This window comes from Falco rusticolus, chromosome 4 (assembly GCF_015220075.1).
Source record: "Falco rusticolus isolate bFalRus1 chromosome 4, bFalRus1.pri, whole genome shotgun sequence".
In the NCBI taxonomy this organism is placed as follows: domain Eukaryota; kingdom Metazoa; phylum Chordata; class Aves; order Falconiformes; family Falconidae; genus Falco; species Falco rusticolus.
In genome coordinates this window covers 51201985-51226046 of record NC_051190.1, presented here as the reverse complement: position 1 = coordinate 51226046, position 24062 = coordinate 51201985, and the positions used below count along the sequence as shown (strand labels likewise).

The 24062-nt window shown below is 54.4% G+C and overlaps 2 protein-coding genes across 23 annotated transcripts in view; one reads left to right on the top strand and one right to left on the bottom strand.

The window, feature by feature from the left end:
• The window catches only part of DHX30 (DExH-box helicase 30), a 35962-nt gene extending 20659 nt beyond the window's left edge, over positions 1-15303 (top strand). For 5 of the 8 annotated variants that reach the window (XM_037384259.1, XM_037384261.1, XM_037384260.1 and 2 more), the window contains 15 exons: positions 654-780; positions 1515-1664; positions 2441-2593; positions 4149-4970; positions 6169-6247; positions 7036-7140; positions 8230-8405; positions 9452-9658; positions 10060-10141; positions 10642-10835; positions 10907-11066; positions 11368-11525; positions 11982-12085; positions 12269-12408; positions 13166-13401. In XM_037384259.1, coding sequence (XP_037240156.1) covers positions 654-780; positions 1515-1664; positions 2441-2593; positions 4149-4970; positions 6169-6247; positions 7036-7140; positions 8230-8405; positions 9452-9658; positions 10060-10141; positions 10642-10835; positions 10907-11066; positions 11368-11525; positions 11982-12085; positions 12269-12408; positions 13166-13401 — 2893 coding nt within the window. Of the gene's footprint in view, positions 1-653; positions 781-1514; positions 1665-2440; positions 2594-4148; positions 4971-6168; positions 6248-7035; positions 7141-8229; positions 8406-9451; positions 9659-10059; positions 10142-10641; positions 10836-10906; positions 11067-11367; positions 11526-11981; positions 12086-12268; positions 12409-13165 lie in introns of all 8 variants that reach the window. The other 3 variants (XM_037384256.1, XM_037384262.1, XR_005103753.1) reach the window with 2 other exon arrangements.
• Positions 15304-18461: 3158 nt separating this feature from the next.
• Positions 18462-24062, bottom strand: part of MAP4 (microtubule associated protein 4) — a 168400-nt gene continuing 162799 nt past the window's right edge. For 13 of the 15 annotated variants that reach the window (XM_037384241.1, XM_037384242.1, XM_037384233.1 and 10 more), the window contains one exon: positions 18462-21429. In XM_037384241.1, coding sequence (XP_037240138.1) covers positions 21220-21429 — 210 coding nt within the window. In that variant the 3' untranslated portion in view covers positions 18462-21219. Of the gene's footprint in view, positions 21430-21514; positions 21536-21727; positions 21906-24062 lie in introns of all 15 variants that reach the window. The other 2 variants (XM_037384236.1, XM_037384237.1) reach the window with 2 other exon arrangements.

Below are 24062 nucleotides of genomic sequence, written 5' to 3'. Positions count from 1 at the left end.
ACCGTTCTTTATGCGAGCAATGGTGGGGCATCCTGGTCTTTTACCTGGCTGTCATCACAAGAGAATGCATAGGCGTCTTCTCTGGAGTCTTGCCCTTTGGATAGACTGCTACCTACTTGTTACCTGCCTTTCTTATTATTCTGTGCCTAAAGAGATTTCCATTCCCAGAAGTTGTGCGTGTGCACTTTGACCTTTCTTGACCACCCTAATTTTTGAAGGCAGTATTAAATCTGCTTCTCTTCATCATCCTAGTTGCTTGCTTGACTTCGTATTTTATGGGCACAAATCTTGGATTTTTAGTAGTCAACAGGAGTAAGATCTGTAAGATCCTGATGGTGATGGTTGTTTTTAGGGATGTTCTTTGCGTTTGGAATTACTTATTTACTAAATCTGTTAAAATCTGTTGATGCTACCTGGTTTGCAGTGTTAGCGTAAAGCTCTGATGGCTTTCTAGTAGGTGGCTTTACGGTGCTGTGTGATTGTTCCATGACTGACAGATCTTAGTAGCAAGACACTGCTTGACTTTTCAGATGACCAAAATTATTTGTGCCTTTAACTACCGAGTTTCAGACCTCAGTAGCAGACCTGAATTGAGGTAGGTCTGAGCACAAAGTGGATATTTGCATATCAAACTGTTCTGATCTTCCATCTAGCCGAGGAGGGAGTTCCATTGAAATGACAGATGACAACACTGCCATCCGTGCCCTGACACAGTTCCCACTTCCAAAAAATCTCCTGGCCCAAGTGATTCAGATTGCAACCTCTTCTTCCACAGTCAAGGTAAGATGCTGTTTGACTCCTGCCAGGGACAAAGCTGAAAGACTCCAACTGGAATCACTTTGAATGTTTTTTTGGGGCAGTTGAGAACTGGGGAGAGAAGGGAAATTAAAACTAGGCCTAGAAAAATCAGCCTGAAGAGCATGGAAAAGGCTTTGTGGTGAGAATTGGGGAAATGTCTTAACAGAAGCATGAGGAGTATTGTTACTTGAAGCCAGAGCAATACAGGAGCTGCTGTCTGAATGGAGGAGAATATTTTTTGAGGTGATACATTTGCATTTCCCCATACATCTGCAACAAACACAAGTTTGTGTTAGTTGGAGCAATGTGCAATTTCTGCACTGACGGAATCTTTCCACAACTCAGTTCTTGTCAGTATCTGGTGATCCTCCTCCTTGGTGCGTGTCACCCACCGCCTTTCCAGTCCTCATGTGCTTAGCAAACAGTAGCTGTGCTCCACCCCATAGGCTCTCAGGGACGTTTTCCACACAGCTGTATGCCCTCATTTTTGCTTAGCCAGTGCCTTGTGAGCTGGGGGCGGGCAGAATTCAGTGAAGTTAAACTTGTTCTGGTGCACTGTTAAAAACAAACAAACAGAAACCCCAAAACAAACAAAAAAACCCACCCCAACAACTTAAGCTTTGCTTAGGAATATTGGGCTGTATTTGAAAATGCCTGGGTAGTTATGTAGACTCTTCACACCTCCCCAGAACTGATGTTGTTTCTGCGTCTTTTAGGAATACATGCAGTTCCGTACAGTAGGCACCAAGACCAAGATCTGCAAGCTCACGCTCCGCTGGCCCTGTCCGATGACTTTTGCTGCCAAGGGCCGTCGCAAGGTGGAGGCAGAAAACAAAGCAGCAGCCCTGGCCTGTCAGAAGCTTAAGGTAAATACACGTGGCTCCTACATTCCATGTCTAATGTGTCTGTGAACAGAGCTCCTTGCACCTCACTTGCCATATTTGAGCCTAATGGGGTGATGCCTGAAACTTGCTGATCTTTGACTTCATGCTTAATAAACATTTATTTCCAAACCTTGGGATTTGGTCCAAATTGCTGTTGTACCCATCTAGTGTCTGACCTGTGGAGGCTGTTGTGCTTGTTTTGAACCCTCAACAAAAAGTGATGTGTAGGGATCACCCTGGCAGTGTTTGGCTTGTCCCCATGGCTACCTTGCTGCTGTCTACTAAGACAGACTGTCTTATCGTTCTTGTCCGTGTACTAACCCAGACACATAGCTGCAGTAGTTTCGCTGCAGACTCTAGAGTCAGAAGAGGGGAAGTCCAAGAAAATAAAGTAGGACTTGTTACTGAATTGACACAACATAACAGAACCATAGCAAGAGAGTTAACAGCCCTTGCAAGAGGGTTTTGTCAGATAACTGTGGCTGCTGTTTCTTTGGTGGCTCTGTTTAAGACCTCCTTGTGAGTGGTGTTGTGTTGGGGGCAGGTAGTGGTTGTCTCCAGTGTGTCTGTTTCACGGGAGCTGAGATGGGATCATGTCTTGTTTCTTGCTGTGGCAAAAGCAGGAATGATGGGTTTGGGATATGGGATAAAGAGTTAGTTAGCCTCTCTGAACATGTAGGACCCATGTACTCTATATCCCAGCACTTCGTATGCAGCAGTCTTGTGCCTGATAGTGGTGTTTGCCTCTTCCTCTGCAGAGCCTTGGCTTGGTGGACAAGAACAACAACCCCCTCAGCCATGCTATGTACAACATGACTTCACTCCGGGAGCTTGGTGAGAACCAGAGGAAACCCTGCCACATCAAAGTGCCCGAAGCAACCCTACGCAAGATTGAGAACTATCTGAATCATGTAAGGCTTGCTCAGCGGTCTGAGAATCACCTTTGGCTGATCCCATGTAACTTCAGGAGTTGCATGTGGGTTGAAAGCCTCACATCGAAATGTTGAGGGAATTCATGGCTTAATAGTTTGCCACAAAAACTGATCAGTCTCTGCTGACCTTTGGGTAAGGGGGACCCTCACTGGGCAGTGGACTGTCTCTGTATTCACCTTTGACATTTGTCTGTATTATTTGGCTTTTGAGAAGTTACGGAGTGCAGCTTTGGATTGCTTATAGCCTCCCTATGAATGCTGCCTTGTGCAGGTGTTGGTTCCATTAAACTGTGGTTGTGCCTTGTAGCTTTGCAAGGGTGAGGTGCCGATACCGGCACATTTCCTTTGGGAGTGTCTCCATGCACATTTCCTTTGAGAGTGTGTCTCACAGTATTGTACATCAGCAGCGAGTGCAGCTCCTCAGGCACCTGGTGGTGCTTTCACCCAGGAGATCCCTCTTCCTGGTGGACCAGGGTGAACAGACAGCCACGGGAGCTGAAGCAGGGCCAAGACAGGGTTCCTTAGCAGCATTCACTGTCAGAGCAGGAGTTAGCACTAAGGTAAGATGAGGTTGAGCATAGCTCAGGTACAAATGTGGGTAGCTTGTTGAAGTCACTGAAAATAATGCCTGTGTTTGGAAGTTGGCATGTCGCTGGTGGAGTACTCTTTGGCCTGAACAGTAGAGATCTTGGGCGATCTTTACGGTATTTTACAGATACTGTAAAATAAAGGAAACAACAGTGGATGTCCTAGAAAGCCAAGACTGCACCTCAGACAGCAGCTGCTTCTGAATGACCTGCTGTGAGTGACTGGACTAAGGGCTAGAAAAGTTAGGTAAACGGCAGCATCTTGGAGGAGTCTGGTCTGCCTCCCGTGCTTACACAGACATGAGCTGTCACACCATGTGTAGAAGGGATGGCTTGCGACTGAATAAGGCTGAATCCAAAAGTACTGATTTGTAGCTGAACTTGTAATCCTGCGAACATCTGGGCCAATGCTTTGATTTGTGTTCTAGACAATTCCTGACCTATTACTGCTCCTTTTAGTTCTTCCTGTGGGATGTGTGACTTCTGTTTTTTCTTTTGCCAAGATAAAATACCTCTGGCTTAGCTGAATGCTTATGTTTTGTGCAAGTTACGTGTCTGAGCTTCCTGAGGGAGAGAATGGTGGTGGTGTAACTTGATAGTTTCCAAAAGTTGTCTTTGAGAGGCCGTTGCATCATTTGCATGCAGCGTAGCCACTGACTTGGAAAGCTTAAGTTACTGTTTTGTGCCTGTCACTTCAGGCATCAATGCTAATAGCTCTCTTAAAATAGGGGACACAACGAGGAATATGTAGGGAGCTGCTCGAGTTAATTCGCAATTTAAATAACCTCAATTCAGAACGTGTCTGAGTTACCTAAAATCTGAAGAGACTTTGGCAAAGCTTCGTGGTCACTGCAAAGCCAGTCTGTTCCAGGCACTTGTCTCTTTCTGTTCTTCTCAGGACTGGTACTAATCTTTTTGTCCCTGCCAACTTTCTCCATCTCTCCCAGTATCCAGTGGACATCAGGGAATCCAGGCCCCGGATTGCTGATGACATGATGAACCTGAGCAAGGAATCTGGTGCGATAAGTGATGCAATCACGGGGAAGACATATATACCCATGTTGGAAGCAGAGGAAGTGCGCCTTAGCCAGAATCTCCTTGCCCTCTGGAAGAGGAGAGGATCCTCATGGCAGGAGAGCCACCCACTACCAGTAGATCCTCACAAGGACACCATCCTATCAGCCATCGAGCAGAACCCTGTGGTGGTAATAGCAGGAGATACAGGTTGTGGGAAAACCACGAGGATCCCTCAGCTCCTGCTGGAACACTACATCCTGGAGGGACGTGGCGCCCGCTGCAACGTAGTGATCACCCAGCCGAGGAGGATCAGCGCCATCTCAGTCGCCCAGCGAGTGGCACAAGAGTTGGGTCCCAACATGAGGAAGAATGTGGGCTACCAGGTGCGACTGGAGAGCAAGCCACCTGCCCGGGGAGGAGCCCTGCTCTTCTGCACTGTGGGCATCCTGCTGCGGAAGTTACAGGGGAACCCCAGCCTGGAAGGTGTCAGCCATGTCGTGGTCGATGAGGTCCACGAGCGAGATGTCAACACTGATTTCCTGCTCATCCTGCTGAAAGGCATTCAGAAGCTTAACCCTGACCTGCGCCTGGTCTTAATGAGTGCCACGGGAGACAATCAGCGTTTCTCACATTACTTTGGGGATTGCCCTGTGGTCAAGGTGCCGGGTTTCATGTACCCGGTGAAGGAGTACTACCTGGAGGAGATCTTGGCCAAGCTGGGCCGGCATCGGCACCGGCACTATGAGATCAAGGTGGGTACGCAGTGTGATGGTTAAGCTCTTTCCCGTGGATGAGGTACTGACTTCTGGCATGTCAGCAGGGGAGGTTTGGGCCTGGCACTGGTCCCTCTTTCCTGTGGTTGTTGACAGCTTTAATTCCCCCTCGACCCTTGTGAGGGAAAGTCAGCTCAGTAGAATCCCCAGAGTATTCTGATGAATTTATGGATAAAGATGACTTCAGATATGGGTCTAAGTTAGTTTTGTCCCTCTTTAGCGTGAAGCTTGTTTATGTTTGAGTAAACTAACAGCTCGTTGTACTTGTGCGTGTATATACATAGATGCAGACTTGAGTGTTTGTGTGCTCTGTGCAAGCCTGGTCCCGAGACTAGGGTGGTTCTGGCTTACAGGAGTCTGTTACCTAAGTGCTCCCTGTCCTGCATGACTGAATTCCCTGATCGCTGCTTTTTGCAGCTAGTCATACTGAACCTCTGGAAAATGCCCTCCAGACACGTACTCTTTGCTGTGGGTAATCTTACTTCAGTTGTGGGTCAATGGAGTCACCAAATCGTTGAGGCTGGCTGGGCCCTCTATAGACGTTTTCTAGCCCATCTTGCTGGACTAGGAGCTATCAGCCAATTTCTCCAGCCTGTACAGGTCCCTCCCTATGGCTGAGCAACCACCTGGTGTATCAGCTGCTTCTCCCGGTTTTGTATCATCAGCAAACTCGCTGAGGGTGTCCCATTGCCTTCAGGGCCGTCTAATTGTTCCTGTTGAGCCTGGGATTTTTAGCTGCGCTTTCTGAGCTGGCCTGATAGGTATGTTCCACTTTACTGAGAGATACAAAAGCTGCTGTTCTGTGCATAGTGAGTTTGAAGTCCCAGGTGCATATGGCACAGTTTTGTCCCCAAAAATGTCACGTTAATGTTTATTCCTTGTTAGCTGCTGTTCAATAGAGGTACACAGGTCTCAGTTAGCTTCCAAGTCCAGAGAACGGATAAGGGACTGTATATTCTCACTGCACAGCAGAGGAAACTGGCAGCCGTTGTTACCAGAGTGGGTTCCAGATGGAGCCAAAACCAGACTCCTGGGGTTCCTGGCTCCTAGTCCTGCGCAGGCTGTCCAAGTACAGACGTTTGCGTGCTCCAGAAGATACTCTGGGAGGCTGTGTGTCTTTCTGCTGGCTGCTAGATTGCCGCTCATGTATCTGCATGTGTTGTCCTGTTTTATCCAGCAATCGGATGATGAATGTGTCCTTGATCTTGATCTGATCACAGACCTCGTGCTCCAGATTGATGCCCATGGAGAACCGGGTAGGTTCTGCCTTGCTCCCTTGCTCTTTCCTTTTGCTGGCAGGGTGGAAAGCGAACCCTGCAGAGTCCCAGACCCTTTGTGGAGGAAACATGATGCTGAGCTGACATCTGCAAGGCACCTTGAGTTCCTGTTAACCCGGTTGTCTCATGCCATGTGGCAGGAGCCAATTCTGAGTCTTTGACTAAGACAACAGTTGTCCTCAGTGTCCCAGCCATAGTGTCCTGAGATACAGCTGTTCCTGCGGGGGTGAAGAGCAAGACTTGTCTGTGCTGCAGCATTTACAGCCTTGTGCTGCACAATTTCGTTATTTTTCTGTATTGGAGGCCCAATCTTTGTCTGGGAGGTGGTGTTTTTGTGAAGAAGGCATGACTCTTGGATGACTGCTAAATGTTTTAAGTGTTTCAAAGCTAGCAGGTTTTCACTCTCAAACTACAGGTGGCCTGGTTTCTTTCTGGCTTTAAATCCTTGCCCTAATGAGCTCACAGAAGCAGGTATAGCATAGCAGTATGGAGTCTAGACAGCGTTCCCCTGGGTCTGACTTCCCATAATGGCTGTATCTCATTTGCTCATGACAAGTATGATGCAGGTTTCCTTAGAGATTAGCTGGCAGGGGGCATCCCAGACCAGGGCTCTGCTTTTATTTGGGTTTCTTGGGCTAAAGATTGCTATGGACTTAGGGGAATAACGGGTGTCCCTTCTGTGCAGCAGAAGCAGTTTCTTTGTCTCCAGCTGGGGAAAAGTGTTCGGATTTCTAGGTTGCTTGTTCTTAACTCTTCCTCTGTTTCAGGGGGGATCCTCTGCTTCCTCCCTGGTTGGCAGGAAATCAAAGGAGTGCAGCAGCGTCTGCTAGAGATGCTCGGATCTCAGAACAGCCGGTACCTCGTCTTACCAGGTGAGATGGCAGGGCCAGACCTTTTCTCCACAGAATTCAGGAGAATGGATAGGCCGGTTCACTTGATGAGCTCTTTAGCTGTTGCACTCGGGTACAGAGCAAGCTTGTATGCCCTAACGTACGTACCTGTTGTGTAATCGTGTGTGTTAAGCATGAATAACTCCTCCTAGCAGAGACCATCCAAACCTGTGTGTGATCAGAGAAACTGGCTTCCTGTTTGCCTCCAGCAATTCAGAATTAGGCAAGGAGGAAACTGCTAAATTCTGCACAGCTGTAGCTGCATGCAGAGCCTACACAGAAAAGATCTTCAAGACCTGTTTTGGGGGATGGAGGTGCGCTCTGTAGCTCAGCTTTGATTAGTGAATTTAACATTCTCTATCCCAGGAGGGAAATTTATAACAAAAGTCGGTATTGCTCTGTAAGGCTGTAAGACTGTGGGGGTTGGTTTGTTTGCGGGTTTTTTTGCTTGTTTTTTTAATGGTCCTCCCTATTCAATGCCAAATAAGGCCAGCCAGGAGCACAGCTCAGTTGCTAATAAATGTAGGTGTTCTTTGAAAACTGTGTGTTCTTGTGCTCCCCTGCTGTTCTGTGCAGTTGCTGGGAATCTCTTCACATCGCTGATCTGTACTAGGGCAAACGTGATGTAGAAGAGTTACAGGTCCTTGCTGGTAACTGGTTTTGACCAAGTGAAACTAAATGACAATGAGGATGCCCCATTCCCCTGCCCCACAGACCTTTTCAAAAAGGGGGAGCTGCAGAACTGGACTGTGGGAAGGACTGGGACTCTGCTAGGGGCCCAGGGTTATTCTGGTGGTGCCGTTAGCCTCTCTGGGACGGGAGGTGGTCAGAGCTGCTGCTGATGTTGGGCTATAGGTTGAGGCAACTGAAATGAAGCCTTCCCAGGTGATGTCTGGAAAATTTTTCCTGCGGTCTGGCTGGCAGGAAACTGCTGACAGTATTTACAAGTGGTGTCCCCGTTTCTGGAAGCAGGAGGTGATGGTACAAGAAGGCTGAGAATCTCTGCCCACCTTAGCCTTGTACTGCAAAGTAGCTCAACAGGGCAGGACTGACGCTAGTTTTATTTCCTAGTGCACTCCAACATCCCCATGATGGACCAGCAGAACATCTTCCAGAGGCCTCCACCTGGCGTCAGGAAGATTGTCCTGGCCACCAACATCGCTGAGACCTCCATCACCATCAATGACATTGTCCACGTGGTGGACAGTGGCACACATAAGGAGGAACGCTATGATCTGAAGACCAAGGTACTGATGCTTTCTTGCCTCTAAGTGAATTTGGGAAATACTGGAGCTAATGGATGTTCTCAGAGCAGTGTCTGAGATGCTGTTAATGGGAGGACAGAGCTGCTTCCCTTTTGGCACTTGAGGCACTGGTGCTGTGTCCCTGTTTGGGGACAGAGTGTTTGATATTGCCTTTACCCAAGCTCCCTGCCAGGCTTCCCATTGACTTCTGCTGGGCAGGCAAAAGTCTGGTATCTTCAAAGAAATTTAAGGCAAATCCATCTCTCTGATACGCCATCTAACACCTGTAGCTTTTCCATTTGCTTTCTGCCTTTTTGTATGATTTCATCCTAAACCTCTTTCTAGCCAAAGCAGGGCAGCTTTGACCTGTTACGTACAGCTCCTGTTTGAAGTAATCTTGACCCCAGTGCCTTAGGCTTTGTTACCCAGCTTTTAGAGGGGGAGTACGCTGCTCTCGGGCCGTGTTTCTGGCGGTGCTGGGCCCTGCGAAGGCCCGTGTGCTGACACTTCCATAACAGCGCAAAGGCTGCTCTGCTGCTGTTGCTCTTGGAAGAAGGCATTCTGGCTGCAGGCTGCTGCCCCTTCCTTTCCCTGTGCCAGAACATCTCGCAGGGCCAGGTGACAAGTCACACCTTGGAACAGTTGCAGTTTAAAACCAACCCTTTTATATTTGCCCAGTTTTAACCCAATTTAACTCCCAGTGCCAGGCCCCGTGGCGTCTGTGCTATCAGGCAGCAGGACTGGCATGGGGCAGGTGGGCATGGCACTTGGCTGGCAGCTCCCAGCCGGGCAGCGTGGGGAGCCCTGGTGAGCACCCTGATGTGGAGCCAAGGCTGGTGGCCAGCAGATGGCATCAGGGCCTCAGCCCTGCACCGGGTGGCTCAGGCTGTCACTGCACTGAGGTAGGAGAGGGGGAGAGGCTTCCCTTGCCCTTCAGCAGGATAGCTTGTCAGCTGGCAGGAGTCCGAGGTGTGTGAACTGGGTGGAAAGCTGCATCTAAACAGGACAGAGAGCCCTGAGAGCTTTCATGCCTATCCTTCTTCTCCTAGGTGTCCTGCCTGGAAACAGTTTGGGTGTCCAAGTCAAATGTGGTGCAGAGGCGAGGGCGTGCTGGCCGCTGTCAGTCGGGATTTGCCTATCACCTCTTCCCTCGCAGCCGCCTGGACAAGATGCCAACTTACCAGGTTCCAGAGATCCTACGCACCCCACTGGAGAACCTGGTGGTTCAGGCCAAGATCCACATGCCGGAGAAAACAGTAAGCACAGTGCAAGCCCGTGAGACTGCAGCTGGCTGAGCCAGCGGGGAGCAGCCTGCCCGGTGCCCGTTCCAGAGACATGACATGATTTGACCGCAAACATGAGTAGGAAAAACCCGAGATGCTGATGGCTTTATTTCTTGCTTTCTTAAACGCGGTGCTCTCTAGGCAAAGTTAAGACCAGGAAATGTACAGATTGCTTAGATTACAGAGCACGTCTAAAAGGCACTGCAAGAATGGAGAGGGCTGAGCTCATATCCCTGTAGGCAAAGAAAGAGGGAACAGTGTTGCAGTCTGGGGCCCTGGGGCAGGGCAGTGGGCTCCCGAGGGCTCTCCCACACTCCTATATGGGAAACATGCCCTTTCTTTTTTTCTTTTCCCTTCCCCCTCCTGTGATGCAGGCAGTTGAATTTCTCTCCAAGGCTCTGGACAGCCCTGACATCAAAGCTGTGGATGAAGCAGTGATCTTGCTGCAGGAGATCGGTGAGCTAATGCTGTATCCTGGTGTGGGTGTGATGGAAACATGTTTGCTGTCTAAACATGGGAAGCGAGAGTTGGCACAGGATCCTGTGGGACAGACTGGGCAGGATTGTCCCGAGACAGGGATGGCAGCTGATAGGGACTTCCCAACTGCACATGTTTTGGTGCTATTTTATTTCCCACGCTGCTTTGCTTGAGAAGTGAGGAGAACTTCCCAAGGCTTAAAAAAAATAAAAGTGGTAGGGGGGTGGGATCAGAGAAGGAACGTTGTGGTCTGGAGTTCATAGCTGGGGTTTTGTTGTCACCTGGCTGTTACAGCCTTTTCTTTGGCTTCAGGTCAGTTAGACCTGGGAGGTTCTGGCAGGCGGCTGCAGGCAACTATGCTGTGTGCCTCTTCTGGAGGTTACACCAAATCTTCCGAGCCTGGTAGGCGGGTTCCCCTGACCACCACGTCTGCCCCACTCAGAGCTGATGGATGTGCCCTCGTGGGGGCTCTGTTGCAGGAGTGCTGGACCAGCGAGAAGCCCTCACCACTTTGGGCAAGCGCCTTGCCCAGATCTCCACAGATCCTCGGCTGGCGAAGGCCATAGTCTTGGCATCCATCTACCGTTGCCTCCACCCTCTGCTTGTCATCGTTTCCTGCCTCACCCGGGACCCCTTCAGCAGCAGCCTGCAAAACCGTGCAGAGGTGGACAAGGTGAGAAGCTCTTCCCCGGGGAGGGCAGAAAGCAGGTAGGGAAGGGGCTGACGTGTGTGTCTGTCTCCCAGGCCAAGGCTGTTCTGAGCCGGGAGAGCGGGAGCGATCACCTCGCGTTTGTCAGAGCTGTGGCAGGCTGGGAGGAGGTGCTGAGACGCAGAGACAGTCGTGCCAGGGATAACTACCTGCAGGACTATTACCTGTATGGCCCCAGCCTTCGCTTCATCAATGGTGAGTCTCAGAGTCCGGCTTCTCCCCTCTGTCCCCTGAAAAGGCTGAAGCCCTGGTGAAAGAACGTGGTGCAGAAATGGGGCAGGCCGGGCAGGTGACTGCTGGACTGGGCACGGGTTCGGGCTTTGGCACTCGGGAGCGCGGCTGTAACCCTGCGTGCCAGGGAGGCCATGGGCAGGACAGGTCCTAGCGCCGAGGCTGAGCTCCGAGGCCAGAGCTGGTGCTGACCTGCTGAGGATATTTCATTCAGTGGGGCGAAGGAGAGGGTGGCTCATGCCCTGGGGCTGTCTTCTCCCCGTAGGCCTTGTCAAGCAGTTCTCTGAGAACCTCTATGAAGCCTTCCTGGTGTCGTCCCCGTCTGACTGCACCATGCCATCGTCCGTATGTAACCAGTACAGTGAAGAGGAGGAACTTGTCAAGGGAGTCCTCATGGCTGGGCTCTACCCCAACCTCATCCAGGTACTGGCTCCTCGCTCTGCCATCACTCTCCTGGGCTTGAGGGCGCTGTGGGGAGCACAGGGAAGCGTCGAGGTGCCAGACACACGTGTACTCCCTTGGGAGCCTGTGTCCTAGGCAGGCTGCCTGATTCTGCATGCTGCTCCGGTGCTGTCCCTCACTCCTTGTGAGGAGGGGCCACCCCAGCCTGCACAGGTCGACACTTGGCTTCTTGTAGCTCGGCCTGGGAGCCATCGAGGTGGCATCTTCCTCTTCCTGCTGCTGCCCCTTGCATGGCATTTTGTGACTGCAAGGTCTGGTCATCCCCATGTATTTACTCTGCTAAGACAGCGGAGCGTCTGGGTGTGGAGGAACATACTTGTCCCTACACATAGTTAGGAGAGAGGGTGGTGGAGAAGGCCAGGCTGCGGGCAGTGCCGGCCGCTTGTGCAGGTGTTTGAGATGCTCCTTTCCTTTCAGGTGAGACAAGGCAAAGTGACCCGTCAAGGGAAGTTCAAACCCAACAGCTACGCGTATCGGACAAAGGCTGGCACTGTTCTGCTCCACAAGTCAACAATCAACAGGTGGGTGATCCAAGCGCGTGACCATGGGAGGGTGGGGACCCCACACCATGCACTTCGCAGCACCAGCCGGCTGTGCCGAGTGCCCTGGCTGTGCCGAGTGCCCTGGCGCTGCCTCCGACACGTGCCCCAGTGCCAGTCTACAGCACGTCCTGCCTGCGGTTGATAAGGCTGTTCCCTGTGCAGGGAGGCATCCAAGCTGTACAGCCGCTGGCTGACGTACTTCATGGCAGTGAAGTCCAACGGTGGGGTGTTTGTGCGGGACTCCTCCCAGGTCCACCCGCTGGCCGTGCTCCTCATGACCGACACGGATATCCATGTCCGAGGTGAGTGTTGCAGCAGCTGCAGGGCCGATGTACCCACCTGCGCATCCTCTCATGCCGCTGCGGGCTGCTCTGGCCGCGCCTGACACCCCAGGCACCCCGCTCCTACCGCTGTCCCCCTGATCCCTACATCTTTTCTCGGCCGGCTGTCTTCCCCTGCTTTCTCAGCCTCTTGCTTTGTGCTGGGTGTTGCTGCAGCGGGGCCGCGAAGGCGATGATTTGTGAGCTGCTCCCGGCTGTAGCTGCCAGGGGGGCGCAGGCAGAGCTGCTGCTGGGGGCTCGTCCCTGAGGAGCTGGGCTGGTCTGCAGCCTGGCCGGGGTGCGGGAGGAGGGAGCCCTTCTCCCTGCGGCTGTGTCACTTTAGCCTGTGGGGTTTTGGAGGTGCTGCAGCTGGTCTCGAGCTGAGGGGGGCTGTGCCGTCAGTCGCCCGCTGTGGGGGGATCCCGGTATGAGGGATCAGGGAGCTGCCTGACCCGTGGGAGCCATTTCCCCTGGTTGAGTCCCTGGACTCTGGGCTAAAATGAGTGCGGGGAGGACCCGCGCCGCCCCTGGTAAGGGTGGTGGAGAGGGCAAGTGGCCAGCGCAGGCTGGGACAGGTCAGAATCACAGAATGGTCAGGCTTGGAAGGGACCTCTGGAGACCATCTAGGCCAACCCCCTGCTGAGGCAGGTTCTCTTGGAGCATCCAGGTGGGGTTAGAATGTCTCCGGAGAAGGTCAGCACCATTCCTGTTTCTCACCTCCTCTCTTCTTCCCACTAAGATGATGGCTGGCGAGCAACGGTCTCCCTGACAGACAGTGATCTCCTGGTGCTGGAGGGAGACTCCTACACCATCCGCCTCCTGCGTGATTTCCGTGTGTCGCTCTCCAAGATGGTGGAGACGTGCCTGTGCTACGAGATGGCAGCCATCCCTGGGGACCTGCACCACCAGCACAGCCAGCTGCTCGACATCCTGGTGGATCTGCTCAAAGGCCCTCCTGGCAGCTTTGGCGCTTAGGCAGAGCTGGAGGATTGTGTGGGGACTTGTAATTTGTATAAAGATGTTCACAAATGTTTATTTAAATAAAGTTCTATTTATCCCTTGTGAAGTCATCTCTCTCCATCCTAGAAGATTAATGTTGTCTGAATCTCCTGCTGTCGGCTCCGTGCATGGTCACCGCGTAGGAAGAGCCAGCGCAGTACCACCTGGAATGGACTGGACGTGCCGATGGACCCTGCCGCGAGCTCCGTGGACACCCACCTCCTCTGCTCGTACCAGCGCCAGTCCCTGAACTGGAAAGCAAGGACGCAGCTGCTGCGGTCGCCCCCTGCCCCATCCCCACAGGGCTGGGCGGGAGCAGCTCTGGCGCGGGAGCTGCCGCCGGCTCGCCAGGAGGACGGACGTCTTGGCTCGTGGCTGTGCCTGCTCCAGCGGCCGGGCCGAGTGTGGATCCGGCGCCTGGTGCAGGGCGGTGATCCTTGTCTTCACGCTCCCCGCTGCGCTGCGTTGCCCTCAGGACCTCGTCGAGGGGAGGAAGCCCTGAAGGTGCCAGACAGAGGTGACGAGGTGCCATTCCATGCGGGATCTCCGAGCCTCACTGGGGCCCTGCCACCCCACAGCGCGATTGCAGTGGCGTTACTAGTGTGAGATGTGACTTGTTCCTAATCCGCCTGTACTTTCTGTCCTCTTGCGTTGTTTTGGGGTTTTTTTTGGTTCATTTGTTTTTTTTATGAATTTCTTGTTCTCCCTACGTCAAGGAGGCCGGATCCCTGTAACTTGTGCAACACAGGACGTGATTGTAGATGCCAGTCGGCCTGTGAGCGCTTTCTCCTGCAGGAAGCCAGGAGCATAGGCATAAAATTCTTTGTTTTCTATGAACAGGGACCATATTTCTGTGGAAGGAGGATTGTGACAGGCACAGCACTAAATGAGAAACCTGGAGTTTAATCCCAGTTTTGCCTTGGATTCCCTGTCGAATGAAGACAGTGACCTACCTCACAGGGCTGTTGTGAGGCTTCGTTGGTGTTTGTAACGCATGTGGCCTCGGGCGGACGGTGCGGGAGGGAGCGAGCACTTCACACTCGGTTTGCAGCGGGGGCTGCTGGAGGGGAGGCGGCGGCTGCTTTCCCCAGCAGCTCCGGGGAAGGCGGCCACAGGGCCTGGGATCGTTTGTTTTTATTCACCATTTCTTATGCTCTTTGTATCTAAATCAGGGCGAGGGCTGAGGCTGCCCAGCCGTGCTGTGCTGGGGGATGGAAGCGGCCCAAAGACGGCAGCGGGGCGCGGGCGCGAGGAGGGGAGTGAGGGCTGAGGAGTTCCTGCCCTGCAGCGTCGCCCTGGGCTGGGACGGAGCCGCCTGTGGCGGGGGCCGCGGCTGCGTTCTCCCGCTGTTCTCTCCCAGGATTTAATTTACTCATCGCGGGCTTGCGGGAGCTGGGGCCTGTGCCATCGGAGCTGGCAGACTGCAGCGGGGCCCTGTGAGAGCCCCGCAGCACCAGTGGCTGTGGGCGAGAAGCACAAGGGCGGGGGGCTGGTGGCCAGCTTGGGGGACTGGGCTGGGGGTGCCCAGGAGCCCCCAGCCCCGCTGCGCCGGGCTGGGGTGGATGCACCAGCGGGGGGCCCTTGGGCTCCTGCTGCCTGTGTTCACTCGGAACTTTTCATCTTCATTTCACTTGCTTGAGGTTGTCACTATTATTTGACCAGTGTTTGTTTCTTTTGGCCTGTATAATGGGCAGTATGGTTTTCCCTTCCAGCAGGTTTAAAAAAAAAAAAAAAAAGAAAAAGAAAAAAAAAAAAAAAAGACTAAGCTATTGTCTAAATGGTTCAGAACTAGTGTGATATTGGGATACTTCAGTGGCTGTTATGTGATACTGGATCTTTTTACAACATAGATTAAAGACAATAAAAAGGGATAGAGTAGTAACTGCCTCTGTCCTCTTCATTCTTTTTTTTCTGTCTTTTATTTTTTTTCCAGCTTGTTTTCTTGCTCCTTTTCCTGGGATGGGACAGCAGCGGTGGCGGCTTTTCCTCTGCTGGGAGAAGCCTTCACTGCCCAGCTGAAGGGTCTTGGGGTCTGTGTGTGTGTGTGTGTACCCTGGACACCCCCAGCTGCCAGGGGTGCCTGGGGTCCCTCAGCCTGTCCCGGTGCTGCGGGGGCTCCCGGGGGGGTGGGGGAAGTGCAGGGGGCCTGGGCGCAGGCAGGGGGGCTGGGGAAGGCGCGCTGTGAGCTCCCCCAGGTACAAAACCTTCCTTATTATTTGTTAAGTGGGGGCACCTGCCACGGGGAGGGGTTGGCTCCAGGGTCTCGCTGTAGCCACAGCCATGTCCGGGCCCCTGCGCTGGCCATGGAGCCAGGCTCGGCTCCCAGAGGAGGCAGGGGCGTGGGCAGAGGGGAGAAACGGCTGCGTGGGTGCCCAGGGGGGTGGCGGTGGGTGCCAGGTGCCAGCCAAGCCCCCCATTGCCCTGGGAGCCCAGGGTCTGAGGAGCAAAGCCCAGGAATGGGGCATCTTCCCATGGCTGAGGGCATCAGAGACGACAAAGTCCCTCACCCCCTTCTCCATGGCTTCTCTGCCCCACAGGTGCCTCCGGCTGTGCCAGCGCCCCCCGCCCGGCCATCCCGCCCCCCACAAACTGAGGCCCAAGCAGAGGAGGAACATCTAGAAGCTTTATTTCAACCCTTTACAATAGTAAGAATCACAACATCAAGTCGGGAAATGCTGCTAAGGGGACGACGGCCACAGCCCCGCGTGGGAGGGCGACAGAAAGGCAGAAGCAAACCGGTAGGGATCCACTGCGGGGCGGGAGGGGTCTGCCCGGCCCCCCACCCCCCCGAGCTGTTGTCTGGGCCCTTACACCCAGCACTAACCCCCCGGCCCAGCCCCCCCTCCCTCCCCTCAGCACCACCCCACCGCGTACAGGGCCAGCAGTGGCCCTCACCCCCCGTGCGCCCGCTGCCGCGGAGGGGAGGGTGCTGCTGCCGAGTAACCCCGTGACACAAAAATAATACTACTAGTAGTAATACGTCACATTTAAAGAACACTTTACACACTGCTCGCTCCTCACAACAGCCCGGTGAGGTAAGTAGTAGCGTCCCCACCTCGGCGATGGGGGAGCTGAGGCAGGGAGGGTAAATGACTTCCTGAGAGCACAGAAGGAGCCAAGAGCCGGGTCAGCCTGGTGGGCCCTGCACCCCCAGCCACACCGGCCACTCAGGTCCGACCCCCCCCCCTCATGTCCACCACTGCGCCTTTACCGGTGGTACCTACGTCAGGGGTAACCGAAGCTGCGGGCAGTGCTGAGCGCTGGGGTGGGACGGTCACGACGGATGCAAGGCAGGAGCCTCGTGTCTGCTCTGACGCGTGACACCGGCTGGCGGCCAGCAAGACTCGAGCACGGGAGATGGGAAAGGCGCCTGCGGGCTCTAGCGGGGTGTCGGGCGGTGAGGAGGGACAGATGGAGCAGCTCCCGCTGCTGCCTCCCGAGCAGTTCCCTCCAACCCTGCTCACAGGCCGCCCGGGCCGGGAGGGCCGTCGGGTGACAATTGCTCCTGAGCCTGGGGGCTGCTGCCCCCCGCCAGCTGCGGCTTCTGCAGGGCCAGCACTGAGGAGCCAGGACCGGCTCAGGAGGGGCTCGGCCAGTCCCCCCCTCCCCATCCAGCCACCCCCGAGGATGTTACTGACATCAAGCTCCTGCCACAGTTCAAGAAAACTAGAAATTCTGCCTAAACAACACAAACACACAAGGGTCCTACAGCCCCACTCACACACCGATGCTACGTGGGGGACAGCGGTGAGGGTCAGCGTAGAAAACTACATTCACTTTGCTGCAGGGCTCTGACCCAGGGCAGGCACGTGCCAGGCAGCGACGCCACCATGGCTCCCGCCTCCTGCTCCTCTGGCCTCAAGCCCACAAACTTGGTTACTTGAATGTACCTTAACTATAAAAAGCCCCAAAGTAACTGCATATGCCACTGATGTGCAGGGAACCACCCCAGCTGAGCAGCCCGGGCAGTGGGGACACCCTCCTGCCTGCGATGCTGGGGTCCTGGGGGGACCCCGCGAGGGCCGGGCAGGGGCTCCCAGCCAGCCCTCCCCGCCGCACCGCAGCCCCACCGCTGCCTGTGCTGCCTGCTCCGCGCCTGAGCCCCTCAGGCCCCTCCAAGCCAACGCTCACCCTGACCGCGACCTTGGGGACTCAGGAAAGGTCTTTGCTGAGCACCTTGCCCGAGGCAGGTGCAGGCTCCGGCACGGAGCACCGGTGCCTGTGCTCCGGCATGTGCCGCAGCCAGCGGCGACCAAGACCACCAGCGCCTGCCTGCTCCCCTCTCCCCGAATCCATGCCCTGACCCCCCCGCACCCCACGCTGCCGCCCCCAGCGCAGTCACGCAAAGTGCAGCTCCAGAGAAAGCCAGGACCCACAGGAGGCATCTCAGGACACAAGCGTGTACATTCAAGTCGCATCCAATTCAGACCACAACTCTTCTGCCCCCGCCCCCCGCCCCCCCCAAGAGAATCCGCTACCTCTAGCCCTAGGCGAAGCCAAAGGCGACCACGGCTCCTTCCCCTGCTCTGCCCGGCTGGGCGAGCGCTCGGCCAGCTCGCAGCTCCGCAGCCTCCACTTAAGGTCTCAGCACTAACCAGCTCACTCCCACTCTCCAGATAGGAAACTAAAATCATTTTCACCACACATGGATCTCTTCCCAGGCTAGCAATATGTACAGCCGTTTCCTTAAAATAAAAAAAGAAAATCCATATTAAAACTGAAGCTGTCCTAGAAAAAAACACACCAAACGAGTGTATCTGGATTTAGTTTGTCAGCTAAACACAGGCACAACAAGTGTTAGAGAAAGTGGCACAGAAGCGCGGGGCGGCTGGTCCGTGGTCAGCCGAGCTGCCCGACGGGCTGGGAAGGTATGGGCACGGTCAGACGGGCCTGGCCACCACCGCCGCCGCGGGAGCCCCGGCTGGGGCTGCCGCACAGTCAGTACGTCACATCAAAGCAGTGCAGGAGGAGAAGGTGGTGTCGCTGTCCCTTTGCAGGGCATCAGGGGTTTGCTTTCTTTTTGCCCTTTTTTTTTTTTTTTTTTGCAGTCTCAGAAGATAAAGTGCAATTTTGCCACTTGCCTTCCCTCCTGCAGCGCCTGAACCACGAGCCGGCTGCCTCCCGCTGCCCGGGCATCGCACCCCCCGGCAGGGCAGCGAGAGGAACTCGACATTTCAGCTTCCCTTTCCTCTTTGGTTAACCACAGCCACTGCCGGACCTGCCATCCCTGCCTCGACCTACAGCCGCTCACCAGCACGACTGCGGGCAGGGACACGGGGCCCCACACCGCAGACCCTCTGCACAGCACCTGCCTGCCCCCCGCCGCCGTCCTGCCTGCCCTCACCCGCAGCGGTTCCACAGCACAGCTTGGGATCACCCAGCCCCTGCCTTCTCCTGAGGCCGTCAGCCTGCTCTCCTCTCGGTCTCCTCCGAACTTCCCCTCAATTCAAGTGCTGGAAAAAAAACCAGACCAAAACCAACCGCAAGATTGACAAGATCAAACTGGTGTTTAGAATTTAGCAGTAAGAGAAAGAAGGAAGCGTCAGCGAAAGGGCAGTGATATATACCGGAGGGCGGCATGCAGGTGAACGGGTGGTCGGAGGCAGCACCATGGGACCGGCCGGAGTGCTCCCGAGCATCCCAACACAGCTCGGCTCTTTTAAGAAATGAGGTTTCTGAGCCCAGCCCAGAGCCCAGGGCAGGAGGGCAGCTTCGGCCCCCTCCCCAGCTCTGGCCTTCCCCTCCGCAGAGCTGGCCAGGTTCGTGCCAGCCGGTGCGGGGTGGCGCGGCAGCAGGGATGGCCGAGGCCACTCAGCACACACAGCACCAGGGCAGGGAGCGACCTGGTTTGGGATCAGGGGGATGTGGCATGGAAGGGAGAGGTGGGGAGGAAGAAGAGGAGAAGGAGAAGGAGGAGGAGGAGGAGCAGGAGGAAGAGGAAGGGAAGCACTGGGAGTTTTCTAGGGTATATATAACCGCCCCTTTCAGGTGCAAATCTGCATTGCTTATTTAAATTTGTATTCAGAGGAAAAAGCACTTATGAAACTAGCAGACGACTTTGATGCAAACTAGTACATTTTAATGCCATTTTATTAGAAATCATGCAAACTTTAATATAAAAAATACAAGTGCAATAAGAATCTTTGTGTGTAAATACAGATTCCGGGTTATCGTGTCATTGTCAGCTTCCCAAAGAAATATTCCCACAAGCATGAGAAGCTGCAGGCTTCCCTCTGTCCCCTCCTTGAACAACCCCCCTTAGCACATGCCTGGTTCAGTTCGCTTTGATCCCAGTGTTTCGTTATTCCGCCTTTTTTTTTTTCTTTAAATTAGTTTGACGACCCAAGAACACTTTTTTTTTTTAAATTTATTTACATTTCATTTCTTTAGTGTCATTTGCAACATGAAACGAGGAGCTCGCACCTCAGAGAGTAGGTAAATCTCCTTCCTAGTCAGAGCTGCAACTCCCCGGCATTAGAAACCTGCCTCCCCTGCCCCAGCCAAGGGCTCTGGCCTCCCTCCCAGCCCTCCACAGACCTTCTGCGACCCCTGCCTCACGCCCCGATGAGAGATGCCCTTTCCCTGCTTCCCCACCTCGGCCTCCCACCATACCTGCTCGGCCTGACAATACAGTTTCCCACACATCAGCCTCTGTTAAAACCACACACACGCACGCCACAGACCTGCTTTTGCCTCGGAACTCACGGCCTGCGTCAACCTGCAACTCCACCACGAAAGCAGCCTCCTGCCTTTCCTCCAGACCTCAGGCCCTAGCCAAAAAAGATCAGTCCCAGGGCTTTGGCTGCAGTTAATAAATAAACCGCCTTTGCCTTGCTAATGCGCCAAAGGTGCTAGGCATGCTCCAGGGCTGGCGGTTTGGCCCTACAGGAGGTTTTACCAGCATCGATTCAACACGTCTCGCTGCAGTCAACACAGGCTTCGTCTATCTGTTACAGCAAGTTCTCCTTTAACACATTCTTGTGCCTTTCGTTTCAGACATGGCTTAATCCCATGAATTTGCTCCATCGTTTTAAAATATTAAAAAAACCCCAAAAACAAAACAACAACAAAAAAAGTTACAATTGCTGGATATGTCAATAAGAAGCCAGCACTGCAGCAGCAGTTAATGTCTCTACTCTCCTACGGTTAGGAAAAGAAGGAAAGAGATAAGGAAACTTAGCATGGGTTTGTAGCACAATAAATCATCAAACACATTGTCACAAAGAATAAAAGGTTAAAGTCAACAGTTAAAACAGCCTAACGTGTGTGTATAATATATATCATCATCAAACAGGATCAGCGGAAACTGAAGCAGCAAAGAGGAAAAGGTTTGTTGGTGGTTTTTTTTTTTTTCTCTCTTAAAAAAAAAAAAAAAAAGACAGAAAGAAAGATCACAGCTTATCCCTATCAACTCTGGCCTGGCTTCAGCCACCAGCAGCATAGGCATGCTCCTCCCCAGCCCCCGCCGCCCAGGCCCTGTGGGAGCCCCCGGGTGCCCATCCCCGCACACGACATTAACGCTCACTCTAGCATCCCCCTAAAAGCCAAAGGGACGAGGCGCGGAGAGGGAGGGAAACCTTTTCCAGCCAAGAAGGGACCACCAGAAGCCTGGCACGCTCGGGCAGGGGCGAGCCTCCAGGGTGCTTCGAGAAGTCAGCGCAGCCGAAAGGGACGCTAGCCCTGCTAAACGCTGTCCCCTTCCCACCTGAAGCCAGACGCCGGGTTAAGAGAGCCAAGCTGCGTTACTCGGGGGGGGGGGGGGGGGGGGGGGGGGGGGGACGGGGCTGGGAAGGGTCACAAGCCTTGCTGAGAAAGCGCTGCAAGGGGCGCTGGCTGTTGCAGCGGTGACAAGGAGGCGACTGAGCCCAGGCTCTCGCTGACGGATGTGCTACGCCGGGGGGAAGTGCTGCTGGGAGGGTTGAGGGGTTTGGAGACGACGATTTCTGCTCCGTGGTCTGTGCGAGCCTTGGCCTTCTCACGGAACATCAGCTTGTGAGATTCAATCTGCAGCGACACAAGGGCAGGTGAGAAGGGGAAGGGCAGGAGGAGGAAAGAGGAGAGGGGACAGGAGGGGAATGGAAGACGATACCATAATGTCATCATTAGATGCCTGGAAAATAAAAGGCAATTTTCTGAATTAAACAAAGGTCAAAAAACCCCCCCCTACAGACATCGATACAGACAGTTCAACATCCAGCTTACAGCGGTGTGACCAGTGCCCAGGGGCGGCTGCTCTGCCCTGCTGCAGTGCTCTCCCCACCCCACCCGGCAGCGTGCGTAGAGAGAAGGCGCAGGCACTTACTTGTTTCTTGTATCTGAGTCTCGAAGCTCTGAATTTCCCTTTGGTCACCACCACTCAGGGCAGTGGGCACTGCCGGCCCTACGCCATTCTCCCGCATCTCACTGCCTGCCTGGGCCGCTGTCACCTCTCCGTTCTGAGGGGCTGGCGGGAGCTGCGCTGGCTCCGCGCTCCCCTCAGCCTACAATGAGACAACGGGGTGGGGAGGACGACAGCACGAGTCAATAGAAGATGGGGGTGCGGGGTGGGGGGGTGAAGTGCGGGTTCCCGGAGTCCCCTCCGCCCTCCCCAGCTGCCGAGGCACACGCAGGGACGAGGCGGCGCTCGGAAGTGGGAAGCAGCCCCTCTGCTCCCTGGGAAGCCGCCATCCTGACCAGCCTTCCAGCCTCTCAGGGCACTTCGTCCCTGCAGCACCATCGGCCCCGCGCCGCTGCCCGCCAGCTCGGCCGAGCGCAGGGTCTGGAGCTCAGCACCCGCTGCCCAAACCAGCCTGCAGTGCCGCAGTGCCACAGCACAGCCGTGGCAAAGGCAGACCAAGGCAGGCCGACAGGACTAACGCCCAGCGCTACAGGGGCAAAAGCAAGCGGGTGCTTTGGGTACGTGACAGCAAAGCAGCCTCCCTTCTCTGGGGACACAGTTGTACACCAGACCCCAGCGACGCACGGTGGATCCCAAAACAGAAAGGCCAAGCCTGCACTAAGGGCCCCGTCTTCACTTGACACAGGCCTACGAACTGGGAGTGCAGTCTTCAGAGAAGACCCTGTCCTGGTCTGTTCTCCTACCATAGCTGGTCATCCCACCTGGACCACCAGCTGCTACCGGCCTTGGAGAAGAGCGAAGTCCTACTGCTGTTAGAGAAGAGGCTAGTAACGCTGGCAGGAGCCTGCTGAGAGTGATGCAGAGGTGCCTGGAAAGACACTCAGACACCCCCAAGGCTGCAGGGCGTGGCAAGCAGAGAAGATGTCACGTTGGACCAGCCCAGATCTGGGATGGAGCAACTTACCCAGCCAGGACATCATCCCCCTGCTGGTATGTTCAGTAGGGAGGAGGTGGCACCCCCCAGTCCAAAGGGGCTCTGCTCTGACCCTGTGCCCTTGCCCTGTGGCCACCGGGGACTGCCTTGGGACCTTCTTGCTCAACTGCCTGGCCTTCCTCGCAGGGTCCCAGCCGTGAACCGACAGCAGCACTGACCTCCAGGTGCTGTCCCAGGAACCACAGGGACCTGGATGATCCCCAGCCCTCGGTGGAGGGGAGCTGAGCCAGAGCAGCCAGCCCTCCACCAGGTGGGTGCCAGCCCTGACACGCCACCTGCCCCTGCTCCAACGGCATTTGTGGGGTGCGACAGGGAGGCGATCCAGTCTCTGCATTGCCAGGCTAAATATTAGAGCCCCCCCAAATACTGGATGAGAGTGCTATTGACAAAAGGCTCTTTGCACCTATGGAGATGGGGGGAAAATACTAAAACAGCAAACAGAATAATTCCAAACAGGTCGATTTTAGAAGATTTTAGAACCTCAGTGAACACCCTGGTTACCAGCAAACAGCATTGGTATATGGCCTAGACGCTCCAGTAAACTGGAACAGCCAGGCACCGTTACAGAAAGCTCCCGATCCCTACCAGCACCCAGCAGCTTCACCTGTGCCTTTCAGCTTTTCACTGAGCCCCGATCTGCCAGGCTGGAGCTTACATAAAGGACTGAGATGCGAGAGTCCTGATGTGTCCCCAGCAAATATTCTGGCAGTCACCTCTTGCCTTGTTTTAATGGGGATGATTAAGCACATGCTAAATATACTTGTGAATTCTGCTGCATGATCTGCTCTTTAGGACCGGGATTATTTCTTTCAGATTCACATTGCATTTAGCACAATAGCTCAAGCCAGCTGAACCCGAAACCCTTCCACAACACAAAAGTGCTCAAACAAAACAACACTGCGACAACCGAGGGAACTCAGCGCTTGGGAGGGCTTTCTCCTCTGTCTGTCTGTCCTGCTGGGGGCAAAGACTAAGTCATATTTTAACAGTTCCAGTGCCGTTCACAGGATTGTTTTCTGTGCTTCCAGAGCCGCTGGTGCATTCAGAAGCAGCGGTGTTTCACATCAAAGCCCCCGCGCTAGCAACTATCTAAACATCATCCCCAACACTGCTCCAACTGTTACATGGTGTAATAGGTCAGGCCCACGCATCCCTCACTCGGTCAGCCGAGCGGGGGTAATTCCCCACCCCCCCCACCCCCCCCCACACCCCCCCCCCCCCCGAAGCACAGATGCCGCATTCCTGTAGAGAGCTGCAATTTGCAGAGCCCAGGCTGGGGGCGGCTCCTGCTCTCCCGGGGAGCAG